The 12752-nt window shown below is 37.6% G+C and overlaps 1 protein-coding gene across 1 annotated transcript in view; it reads left to right on the forward strand.

Annotated features, from left to right (window-relative positions):
- The window catches only part of LOC100718116 (probable C-mannosyltransferase DPY19L2), a 63601-nt gene that overhangs the window by 3015 nt on the left and 47834 nt on the right, over positions 1-12752 (forward strand). The window contains exons 2-5 of the mRNA XM_063233945.1: positions 1012-1036; positions 2410-2497; positions 6791-6928; positions 12248-12368. Of these exons, the coding sequence (XP_063090015.1) occupies positions 1012-1036; positions 2410-2497; positions 6791-6928; positions 12248-12368 (372 nt within the window). The remainder of the gene's footprint in view (positions 1-1011; positions 1037-2409; positions 2498-6790; positions 6929-12247; positions 12369-12752) is intronic.

A 12752-nucleotide genomic window follows, 5' to 3' on the forward strand; every position in this document is an offset into this window, starting at 1 on the left:
TTTTGAATTTTTTAAAAGATTAAAGTTGGTAGTTTGTATGATGGCTTGAGATAATCCAAAGAAATACCATTACAAAATCTTGAAAGGAAGTGGCACTTGTTAACTAGTTAAGTAAACACATTTTTCCATGACAGAGAGGAGAGGATACTTGAAAAATTGTCAAAATCAGTGTCTTCAAAACTCTGGAAATTAACCCAGAGCTTACATCAACCCAAAGAATATTAATTCAATAGAAAATGGGGGACCTCTAGAAGTTTGTGATTTTTTACAATTTGTTCCACCTCCATTTCCTCCCCTCAGCCCCATGCTCTCCTTGGAAACACGCAGCTTTCCAGTGGCAGAGACGGCCTAAAGAGTGCAGCTCTTCATTAAGCCTCTCTGAGGGCAGTGTCTCTGTGGATCGGTCTCACGGCTCTGTACAGCTTCAGGCACAGGGTGTGTGCTGGACCATCTTGGTGCCTGGGCCCCAGAGCTCAGGAGAGCTGACAGTTCCTCGGGGCTGGCGGTGCAGGTGGGCTCTACCTGCTGTAATGAGGAAGAGCTTTGCAGCCTTTAACCATCTTCTCATGAGAGAGAGGTGGAGTTCAGGTGGTTCCTATGGGTTAGGCTTTTCCTAAAAGAGTCTCACTGAGCATAGTGTCTGTATCTGTTTCTCTTGAGAATTTTATACAAAGGAATACAGAATAAGAGACAATAGAGAATAATACTAAAAAGCAGATCAAAGTCATCCTCTTCATCATTCTCTCACAGATCACCTCAGAAGGAGAGACAGACCTTCCCAGCCTCTCCTTTTGCTTATGTCTGGTCCCCCTTAGCATGGGAGAGGTTGGCAGGACTCACAGTTTGCAGCAGGCCCTAGAGTTGTCCCTGTGCTCTTAGATCAGAAGCAGTCGGCCACCTGGCCTTGTGTGTGCTCTCTGTAAGACATGGAAGCAAGTGCATTTGAAATGCTTGGTTTAAAGGAATTTATAAAGCAGCTTCTAATGACATTTATTTTTCTCTTTCTTTCAGCTGCCTTTCTGGGAATTTTGCATTGGTAAGATTTAGTTTCAGTTTGAAATAAACAATTGGATTAAAATGTTCCACTTCAATTTGTATACAGTAAAACAGTTCCTGGCTATGCATAGAATATATTAGTTTACACATGTATTATTTTTACTGCACAGATTTGTATGAAATAGCATTTACAAAATAGATGCATTGGGGAAATAATAAAAGGTGAATTATAATACTTTTGCTTTTCCCAAGAATTTGCCACTATATTTCTTGAAATACCTACTTTTGCTACTGTGTTTTGCGATTTACTTAATAGTTTCTTCATTTTACAGGAACTGTGTTAGTGACATAAGTATATAGCCTTTAGCAAACTTCCCAGTTTGCAAAACAATAGCAGTAACAAAAGGTTCCTTCCTGCTGGGGTGAGGCAAAATTTGCGTAACTCTGAACCTTTGGGTATACATAGGCACTTTATTTTATAGATCTATTTGTAATAATCATAGAGAAAATCAGGATATTTTGCCTCTGGAATGCTCTCATTTCCCCTGAGCTCTGGGGCTTCTGCTGTTGGGAAGGGTGAGGTCTGCCCCTGTTCTGTTGGCACAGTGCTACTGTGGCCGCTGGGCCCACAGGGAGCTCTGGGTGTCAGCACTAAAGTTGGGATGGCAGGAGGCAGGACCCCTGGTACAGTAGGTACATATGACCCACATAGGAATAGTGAGTGGGGAACTGGAATTTTTCTTTCTTTTCACTTCATTAAAAAGCACTACATAAATTAAGTATAGCATAATTGCTGACTGTAACTAATTTGTTTTGTCATATATGACCCTTTTGTCACTGCCTGTTCCTGTTGAGTTGTACTACTACAATATCTTCCAGTTCAGTCCTATATTCTTTTGCATTTAAAGTTGATCCTTTATGTGATGTTATGTTTATTTAAAAACTGATTTAATGTAGAGTGCTTTTACTTAACATTATATTCTGAGTACTTTTCAGCAGTCTCAGAGGCATTTCTCAAATCTACTACATTTGAATCACTTGTTCAAGAAAAACCTGCCTGTGTTCTCATTTAGCAGCCTGAGGCAGAAGGAAGAGGGGGGAGAGCCGCAGGGACTTTAGATACATATACAAGTATGTTTAAGAACAGAGTGAAGGGATTTCATATGTGTGCTACCCTGGATTACATATGCCCCTAAACATAGTAAGTTTGTATAACATTGACTCAGTATTTGTTACAAAATTATATTTCCTTTTCATGGCTTTTTTACATTGCTTATCTGTGACTTTGCAGTACTGATTTGGAAATCTGTTCTTATTATAATCTTAGAATTATTACATAGTATAATTATATAATATTATGATTTTATAATATTTATGTTATGTTTACATTGTACTATTTCGTTTTTTCCCCAGGATACATTTAACAACACTTTTTGAGAATGACCGTCATTTTTCTCACCTCTCAACTTTGGAACGGGAGATGTCTTTTCGCGATGAGATGGTCAGTTCTTTCTCCGTGGAGTTAATTTGTGCATTAAGAAGAGTAAGACTGTGAAGTAGAAATCTGTTAGAAACAGAAGTGGATTTCCAGGGACTGGTGTTTCACATTTCTCCTTTTTGCCTACATGAATTTTCCAGAATGCTAGGTACTTCAGCTGCTGCTTTTTATTCCCAGCAGTGATTTGAAGAACTGGATATGCTAACATTTGTATGGCATTTCAGTATTTTAAAAGTGTTATTTCCACAGGATATAAAGTGTGTTAAGTAAAGAGGGTAGCTGTGGCAGCCTAGCCTGGGAGACAGATCACCCAGTCCAGATAGCATTTGTAGGATTCTTTGTACTCTGTAGGCTAGTCACTTACCTGCCTGGTTCTGAGTCATCTCATAGGTTATTCAGAAATAACACCCACCACACAGGTTTCAGTGAAAATGAAGGGAGATGATGGACAGAGATACAAATCACACTACCTGGAACAAAACAATATCTTACAATAGCAACTTACATAGTGTCATTGAAATATAAGGTGAATGTTAAAATTTTTTTAAAAATGTGTGATAGTATGTGTTAGTCCTCTTTTTCTTAAAGGAGGAAAAGTTTATTTTGGCTCATGGTTTTAGCCCTAGCCGCTGGCTCCAAGGCAGGATGGCGTGGTAGAGGCTGCTCAGCTCTTAGGCAGCAGGAAGCAGAGGGAGGGAGGCAAGGGAGGAGCTGTGCCCACAGGGCTGCCTTTGCCCAGCAGGCCCGCCCCCTAACAGCACATCAGCTATAATGACCCCATAATCCAGTCATCTTCCAAACACATGAGGCTTTGGGGGACATTTTGGAAGTAAACTGTACCAAGTAAAGGACATATTGCCATTATTCCCTCTCAGAATATTCCCCCTAGCATCAGATAACACACTTACCCATCATGGTTGGCATTTTCTGAAGTAGTTGTAGAAGTTCTATTTTGTGACTGTCTTCAGTTGTGCTCTCCTGGCTGCCTTGATGTCCAATACTTTTAAATTTCTGTCAATTAAAGACATTATAATGTGTCCTCATCCACTTTATTCACTGGATCTGGCACCCAGCAACTTCGGACTCTTCTCTAAAGTCCAAGTAACCACTCTGGTGAATGTTTTGAATGGATTCAGGACATAAAGGTAGCCACAAAGAGGACTTCCAGAACTGTTCCAGAAACTGGTGAGAGTAATGGGATAAATATGTTTATAGTGAAAATGAGTATTTTGAGGGGTATTCATGGCAGTGTATCTCTTACTGCAATAATTTTTTAAAATTTAACATTCAGTGTATTTTTGGCTCACACTTCATCTTATATATTTACTACTTCTCTGTACACAGGTTTTTTCATATTAGATGTCTTTGAATTTTTGTAATACTTTCTTGTACCCCACAAGAAGACTTCTATTCATATTTTGCCAATCAAAACTATCAGATAGCCTGTCAGATACCAGTTCAAACATCTTCAGTTTAAAAGCTACTGTTGTTATTTAGCTTATCAAAAGTAAAACAGTGGACTTCTAGTTCACAGGATCTGCTGCAGCTTGTGCACTTGGGAGTTTGTATGAAGATGGGCTCTGGAAAGAGAAGACAATGCCCTGGAAGAGCTCAACCACTTAAAAGTATTCTCAGAGTAGAGTGTGGTGTCTGAGTGAGAAATGTGCAGGATAGCAGCTGGTGGCTCCCAAGCGCTGCCAGGAGAAAATGCAGTGTGTGGTTAAAGATGGAAAAGATGACGAGAAAATGGAGATGGACACATAGAAAGCTAGAAAACTTCCAGGCCACCATGGACAGAACCCAGACAGGATGGATGCGCCCCAGGCAGAGACAGGGCCGAGGCCAGCGACAGGGAAGGGGACGGTGGTAGACCAGACCAGGTGCCTAATGTCCTCACGGCCCTGGTCCCATCTGCAGCACTGAGGAAAAAATACAGGAAAGGGGGAAAGCAAAGAAAAGCAAGCGCAAGGACCTTGACCTTGTAGATCCTCAGTGAAATATGTCACGTGGGACAGATGTTTGATTGGAGTGTGTGCACTGGCTCCAGTGCCCACTAAGTGAAAAAATACTTGTTTTCATATTTTAACTTGGCATTTTTTTCTTTAATTCAAATAACTCAGTTTGGGAAATGAATAAAGTATTGTCTTTGATGAATGGAAGTGATACTGAATGCTGCCCAGTGGCCAGGTAGTCATCAGACACAGAATCTTGTGGTTTTACTGAATGTGCTGTGTGAAAATGAATGTGATTGTACTGTTGGTGCTTACCACTTTATGATTATAGTCAGTAGAGATAAATTATATACTGAAAAAATTGAGTGAACTCAGGTTTTTAATAGGCTGTCACATAATCATGGAATTTAAAAATGTAGGATCAGTAAATTTTGCAAATACATAGTATTTTGATTTTGTCTAATTCAGGATAAAAGATTCTTTGTAAAAAATAAAATAGGGAAATAAAACTAGAATGAATGCAGAGTTGATGTGTATTATTTTTAATTTTTGCAGAGATTGTCAAACAGTTTTACCCTCTGTTTGAACAATGCAAACTTTTAATTTAAATGTTTGGTTGTTTCGTTTTTGTTCTTCTTATACACAAAGAAATTACTAAATTTTAACATCTTTAACAAGATAACAATAAGAGCAACAAAATATTAGTGCATGGTCATTGTTTATAACCAAAGAGATCTGAACTAAAACAGTTTGACCCTTTTAAAGAGTTTGACCCTTTATTTGCTTTTATAAATGATATGGCCTCTTATTTTTAAATTTTATTTGAAAATGTCAAAATGATGAAATAATATGAAACAACCTGATTTTTAAAAATCCTTGAGTTTTACCTTTAATGAATGTAAGCATTATATATCATAAACAAAAGCTAAGATTAATAATATTAACAAGAATGAAAATGAGGACTGAAGAATAAGAGGAAGGGGGAGGGAGGAGTGAGGAAAGGGGATTATTAAAGAATCAAGAATCAAACTGTACTGTATACATGTATCGTCTCCCCAGATGTGTATAAACTGCCTGTACTGCAAGCATACACTAACTGTCAAAAAATGGTAAAAAATGCCTTTGAGTTTTAAATTAGCCATGGTCTTATGACCTGATGGAGCCATGATGTTGTACACTGAGAGAGTCACTAAGATTGCCACCTCTCCACTCACCTCTGTGGGCATCAGAAACCACCTGGCATTTACCTTTCACTTTGTGTAAGAGGCACACGGGGCTGTGGAGTAAGACTCAGGTGTAAAGTTCTGTTCCCACGGTGTGCTTGTGATCATGTCATGCTGTTTCTTGAGAGTATGAGGAAAAGGGAGTAAGTGTATACCAAGTTTTGCAAGGTCATGAAGTCATCTTTATTTATAATAGAATTTATAATCCAACACATTTTAAACATGGAGTAAAATCAGGTTTGCTAAAATCAAAATTATATCATATGTGTAATTTATATCACTGTTAGAAAAGGTAGCCAGGTGTGGTGGTGCAGACTTCTAATCTTAGCACTGGGGAAGCTGAGGCAGGAGAATCATTACAAGTTTGAAGCCAGCCTGGGTTACATAGTAAGAACAATTCTGTCTCAAAAACTGGACAAAGGACCAGGAATTTAGCTAAGTGGTGTAAGTGCCTGCTTGGCAAGTGCAAGACTATGAGTTTGATCCAGGAAAAAAAAATTGGACAAAAAGGAGAAAGAAAGAGGGAAAATAAAAGTTTATTGAAACATTTGATATCCTCAGATGCTTTGGTTTGAAAATTTTCAGTTTATAGGAAAATTGAAGGAATAGCTGATGAACACTGAAAATACCGGATTTCTTAATCCACTAATGTAAAGGGAGGAGTAATTAGTAATTCTTATCATAGACCTGTCCTCTTTTTTCAGAAAATTATGTTCTAAAATATTTTTAAAAAATATTTTTGTTTAGCAGTAGAGTGAAATTACATCTTTTAAAGGAAAAATAGAAATCATCATGGTAAATGAAATTATCCCACTGAGAAAGTTAAATATACATGTTTTATTTGAGAAATCAAATGAATGATGAGAGGTAAAGGAGAGGAGGCAGGAAACTGGAAGGTAGACTTGGACACAGAGAAGGGCAGCACTGAGAAGGGTGCAGACAGGGAAAGGAGCTGGGTGGGACTGAAAGTGATCAACAATGTTAAGTGCATGTGCAGATCTCCAGAGCAAACCCCATCACTCTGCAGTATTTACGGCATTAATAAAAAGCTTAAAGTGAAATAAAATATTTTAAAGTTTTATTTCTGTTGACCGTATACACCTTTTTCTGTTTTTATAAAGGGACTTTATTATTCTTACTTCAAGACCCTTATTGAAGCACCTTCATTTTTGGAAGGCCTGTGGATGATTATGAATGACAGACTTACTGAATATCCCCTTGTAATTAATACAGTGAAACGATTCCATCTTTATCCAGAGGTGAGTGATACATGAGACAGATAATACTATGGTGTGATTCTTCTTTTAATCAGATAAAAATTCTGACCTTTTAAGTTGATTGATTATAGATGTTCCTGTAGTTGAATACATAAAGATCCCAGTGACAACATTCATGAGAATTTAAGGAGTAAATGTTAGCATAGGAGATGTGACCAGGTAATAAACCAGCAAATGGGAAGGGAAGTCGTGAGTGCTAGAGAGGGTTCTCTCTGGGTCTGTGGGCCTTGGATACCTTGTGGGTGGGCACGGTGACCACATGAAGGGCCAGCAAAAGAAGAGCAGGACAGTGGCCTTACAGCGACAGTTACATTTGTGAAGGAAGGCTTAAGGGGCTGGAGTGTAGCTTAAGTGGTAGAGGTTTGATCACAGTGCCAAAGGACAAAAGATTTTTAAAAATATTTAGCCACGTATCCAGAAGTATCTGGATATCCTCCTAAAATTTAGTATGATTTTAATGGAATTACGCAAATTTGATAGATTTGAAAAGCGACAACAAAAGCTTAGTAAACTCAATTTGTAGATCTTTAAGATAGATACTGAATTTGTTACGGTAAACATTGAATTTTGAGTTTCAAGTTATCTCAGGCTATGGGAGATTAAGTGTAAGTTACTTAATTTTTGGTAGTCATATTTAATAGGCTTAAAGTTACTTAGATTTTGAAATGTTTAAGAGTATAGAAACTTAGAGAATAATACTCAGCTATGCTTGATCAGCCACTAGACTAAAATAAGAAAAGGTTAGTCTTTTGTCATTTTTGCTCCAGATTTTTAAAATAACTTAAATGTTTAAGTAACACCAAAGTCACCTTTACTCCCAGACCCAGATGCTTTATTCCTCTTCCTTCAGGGTCCCTTATCTTAAATGTGTATGGATTCATCTGGTCCATTTCAAGTGTGGTTTTATGTGTTCCTGAGTCCCCATAAATACCCTCATACTGAATATGCCCCTCTATAGCATTTTCCTTGGCATTACATATGTTTGTAAACTCTGTGTGTATGAATATTTATTTCCTTAATTTCAACTGTTTAATAAATTCCAATTTTTTCCTACATTTCCCTATTAGTAGATGCCAAGATTTTTTTTTTTCTTTCGTACCAGGGATTGAATTTACAACCTTGCGCTTGTCACGCAGACACTTCTGCCACCGAGCCAAGCCAAATCCCCAGCCCCCAAGCTACTTCTAATCTTCCTGTTACCAGCAGTTCTAAATGCAGGCTTCTGTAGGTGCTTCCTCATGTGCATGTGCAGGATTTTCTCAGCCAAGTACAGAGTTGCAATTGTGGTGTTGTAGCTTAAGGAACTTTTTGTAAATTCTTTTGTATATGATGATGTTGGCCATAAATACAGACAGTTTTACTCCTTTGTTTCCATTCCATATACTTGAAAGCACTTTAAAACAGCTTTATTTAGCGATAATTGGCTTACCATAGCTAGTCGTTTGTGAGATAATTCAGTTTGATATGATTTGACCCCAGCACCCACACATGAAGCTGTTCTGCCAACCAGATGTGGTCCTGTCCATCATACCAGGAGTTCCCTTGTGCTCCATGGTAATCTCTTCTTCCTGCTGTTTTCTGCCCACATCCCATCCCTCGGAAACCACCAGTATGCTTTCGGTCAATATAGATTAGTTTACATTTTGTACAACTTTATAAAAAGAGGTATATAGAGTCATTACATGCCCAGATCTTAGTTTCACAGTTGACTGAATGGTGGCACAAACAGGTCAGATGGTATGTATTTTCCCCAGGGAAGGGAACACATTGTGCCATCCAGGGCTACCAAGGAAATACCAATTTGACCAGAGAAGCAAACACAAGGGAAGAACCTCGGCCAGAGCTCTTGTGGGAGTTCTATGGGACAGGCAAAGCAGGGTAGAGTAAGAAATGCACCAGCGAAATCAAAAGACAACTGAGAAACTGGGAGAAAACATTTGTAATCCAAGTCACAGAAGAAGGGCTGATCTGTCTTAATATGAAAAGAGCTGTTTGTTCTTCTGGTTTGGAGATGAAGAGAGCTGGAAACAGTGACACTCTCCTCCACAAGAAAAAAGTTAGACAAACTCTAAGTTAATGCACTTTCTTGAACACCTCAAAAAACTGAAGTCACAGAGCAAAAACAGAAAAAAAAAAATCCAAGAAGGATGGGGGTTTGGAGAGAGAAGTTGGACCGAACATAGATGGGGTAGATGCTACCAAATGCCACATTAACCAACAGGAGATTAAGCTAGACAATTTTAATGAACTGCTAAAGGCTTAGTGTGAGGTAGTGTGAGAAGCAAAGCCTGGGGTTACAGGCTTTTGTGGGGAAGCAGGAGAAAGTATAGAGAATGTTTGCCCTGTGCCAGTGAGGGAGGAACAGCAGCACTGTCCCTTCAAACCCACGTTCCCAGTTTCTAATTAAAATATGCTACGACTTGTGGGGAGAAAGTACAAAGCTTGAGGAGGACATTGGTGAGTACATAATGCAACTGACAGAGAAGGTAGAAAAAGAATAAAAAGTAGCTGTGTTCCTGGACAAGGGCTAGGACCACCTGTGAGGTCATAGCTGCAAGATCCCAGTTCACTATACCTGCCTAAGACAAAAAAATCTCTCCCCACCCCAAGTACTGTATAAATGAGCTATGAATAAAAATATCACAGTGGAATAGAGCTGGGTGAGGTTTTGATTTTTAGTGCCAGGCACATGCTCTACCACTGAGGTATACCCTGTTCCATATTGGGTGGCTTGCGAGGAATAGTTTCTTTCTTTCCACAAAACAAAAAGGCAAACTCAAAACTCAGCTAAAGACATGGTACCTTGGTAGCTCTTTGATATCTCTTGTGTTGATAGTAACAACAGACTTCAGTTCTGGGAATCATAGCAACAACAGACTTTAAACTCAGCCCCATCTCCTGGACTGGTTGAACACAAACTCCCACTATAAAGGCTTAGCTGAAGGAAAAGGAAATTCTGAATGTTGAAAAGTCCAAAATGAAGGCCCTGGCAGGCTCAGTTGTCTGGTGAGATTGCTGTCTATTGTCATATGACCTCTGGATGTGGTGTTGCATCTCCTGGGGACAAGGGGCCCTGTCTTCTGGTAGAAGAAGGGAAGCAGCCCAAACTCTACAGGAAGCCTGTTTTGTAAGAACCTTAATCTCATTCACAAAAGAGGAGTCTTCAGATCCCCACCTCTTTGTGCTGTCATTAAGGTTTAACAACTGGGTTTAACACCTGAGTTTTGCAGGGAGTGCATTCATACTATTGCAGGGCCCATTGGTGTTTGTGGATTGTTGGGGTTCTTGAACTCCAGATCTGAGAAAATGAGGCCAAAAAGGAAGCTTAGGGAACTAATAATCACGTTAGTTTTTGGGTTCCACATCTACTTCTGCTTCTCCACTTTCCAAGAATAGTTTTAAGCTTTGTATGTAATACATAGAGCTTCTATTTGTTCTTAGGGGGAGTAATAGGGAAAAGCACATGTATTTCATTGCCCCAAAAGCACATACTCACAGTATTTGTATATTTTTTCATTTTCATTCAGTTTAAAGTATTGTCTAATTTCCCATGTTATTTTTCTTTGATCCATTGTATATTTAGAATTATGTTGTTTAAGTTTCAAGTATTTGGAAGTTTCCCAGATTTGTATGTTTTAAAATGTCACTTGTCATAGTAGTACTTGGCACAGTCTGCCTAGAATGATAGAAACAGTTTCTGCACCAACTTTCTCTGTATCTTGCATTATTTGCCAGAGGCATGCTTCTGATTTCATGTATTTCATCTTATGATTGTCTGTCTATGGTTAATGCAAGAATCAGACAAAATGCCTGTTTCTTATATCTTCCACTTAAGATAATACTTACTTTGCAAATAAAAGATGGGGATTTGTTCTAGTGGTCAATAATTACTGTTTTAAATTTTTGCTTATTTTTGGATTTTTCAAATATGTAATAAAATCTATTTTTGTTCCATTAATTTCTAAAAGGATAGTCTTAGAGACCTTAACTACTTTTTATTTCATTTATTCAACAACATTCTTAGTTTCTTCTTATATTGCAATGATTTCTAAAACTTGATAGCATTATAAAGGATAGATAACCAGTTGTTCTGAATCTTATTTTCACCTTTTATAAACACAATATCAAGAAGAGCTAGATTTACAGCCAACTTTCAGGTAGTACAACAGTGTCAAGTTGTATATTTGTTCCTTTTGTCCTCACAAGATTAATTTCTCACCTGGCAAGTGCAAGGTCAGGAGTTCGATCCCCGGTACAAAAAAAAAAAATAAAAAAGATTAATTTCTCACATGAAGCTAGAAACCTAAGGTTAGAGCAATATTTTGAAAAAGTATTTAATGCTTTTATGGGCCAGCACTTTCTATTCATACCCTCATCTCTCCTCCCTCTTGCACAGGAAGCTTAAAGGTTGAAGGTTGACTTGAGGTCAGAAATAATGTAATGGGCAAAACTCAGTGTCTCAGTTCCAATCTGATATGAAAGCCCTGCTTTCCTTGGGTAGGAGTACACCCCACAGAGGATTAGAATTCCAGATTTAGTGTGCACTTTAATTTAGTACTTCTGTGTATGTGTGAAAAATGCACAAGAATAGGAATAATGTGATATATTTTAGCAGAATATTACATTTTTAAAAATAACAAAATAGTAAATCTATACTTAATGGAAAGGTGTTTATGCTGTCATTTAATGGTGTATATTCTATTACTATCTAAACTGTGATCTTAGTATGTGATGTAAGTAACTTTTACTGCATGCTTTAAATTCAGGGGAGGTGACTAGAAAGACAGCCACCCAAATGTTAAAGGAGTTTTAAAATAATATAGTTTAATGAAGAAATAAATTCAAAGACCCAGAGGAAATGTTATCACATATTCCTACAAATATGTGTATTTTTGTATTAATTACAATATTTTAATTATAATCTTCTACAAGGGCTTTTTTTTTCAGTCCTGTGGATTGAACCCAGAATACATCGCAGTCCTTAATTTTTCTATTTTCAAACAGTATCTTACTGTCAGTTAAGTTGTCCAGGATGAATTCAAAGTCACATTCCTCCAGTGTTGTCTTCAACAGTGTTGGGATTATTGGTGTCCACCACCATGTCTGACTTACATGTAGTTATTTATGTTACAGAATTGATTACTATATATTAATACTATATAAGGTATATACATACACTTTAAATGACTACTAAGTGAGATGATTTAAATAAATTTATCAAAATCATAAAATGGCATTTTGAAATGTTGTTATGAAGAGAATATATGTTCTTCCATTATCTCTTTGTTTTGTCTTTTGTAGGTAGTCCTAGCTTACTGGTACCGCATATTCACAGGAATAACAAATTTATTTGGTATAGAAACTAAGGCCTGCTGGAATGTGACCAGAATGGGAGTTCCTAGTGAAGTGGAGAGCTGTGAAGGTCTGTGTCTCCCTGAAACCCTGATGTAGTGTTGTTAGGGCTTTCATAAACACGAGAATCACTGTATATAAACATCTGTGTCTCATGGTTTCCTTTAAACACACTAGAAATGATTTGTCCTCATGATTATTTTGTGCTTCAGTTTTCTGAGAAGGCGCTGTATTTTCTAACTTGAATGTAAATTTGGCATTTAATTTATGTATTAATTTAGCCCATAAAAGGCAAATTTGAGTAAAAGTCTTGCAAATCAGAATGAGATAATACAAATAACAGTGTTTTGGGCAACTTCAATATATACATTTTAGGCAAATACACTTGTAATAGCGTATTGGCGAAGTAGCACAAACATACTAAAAAATCAGGTTCAGGTTGTAGTGACATCAC

Source organism: Cavia porcellus, unplaced genomic scaffold (assembly GCF_034190915.1).
Source record: "Cavia porcellus strain 051 isolate PalLab524CR breed Dunkin Hartley unplaced genomic scaffold, mCavPor4.1 scaffold_23, whole genome shotgun sequence".
NCBI classification, from domain to species: Eukaryota; Metazoa; Chordata; class Mammalia; order Rodentia; family Caviidae; genus Cavia; species Cavia porcellus.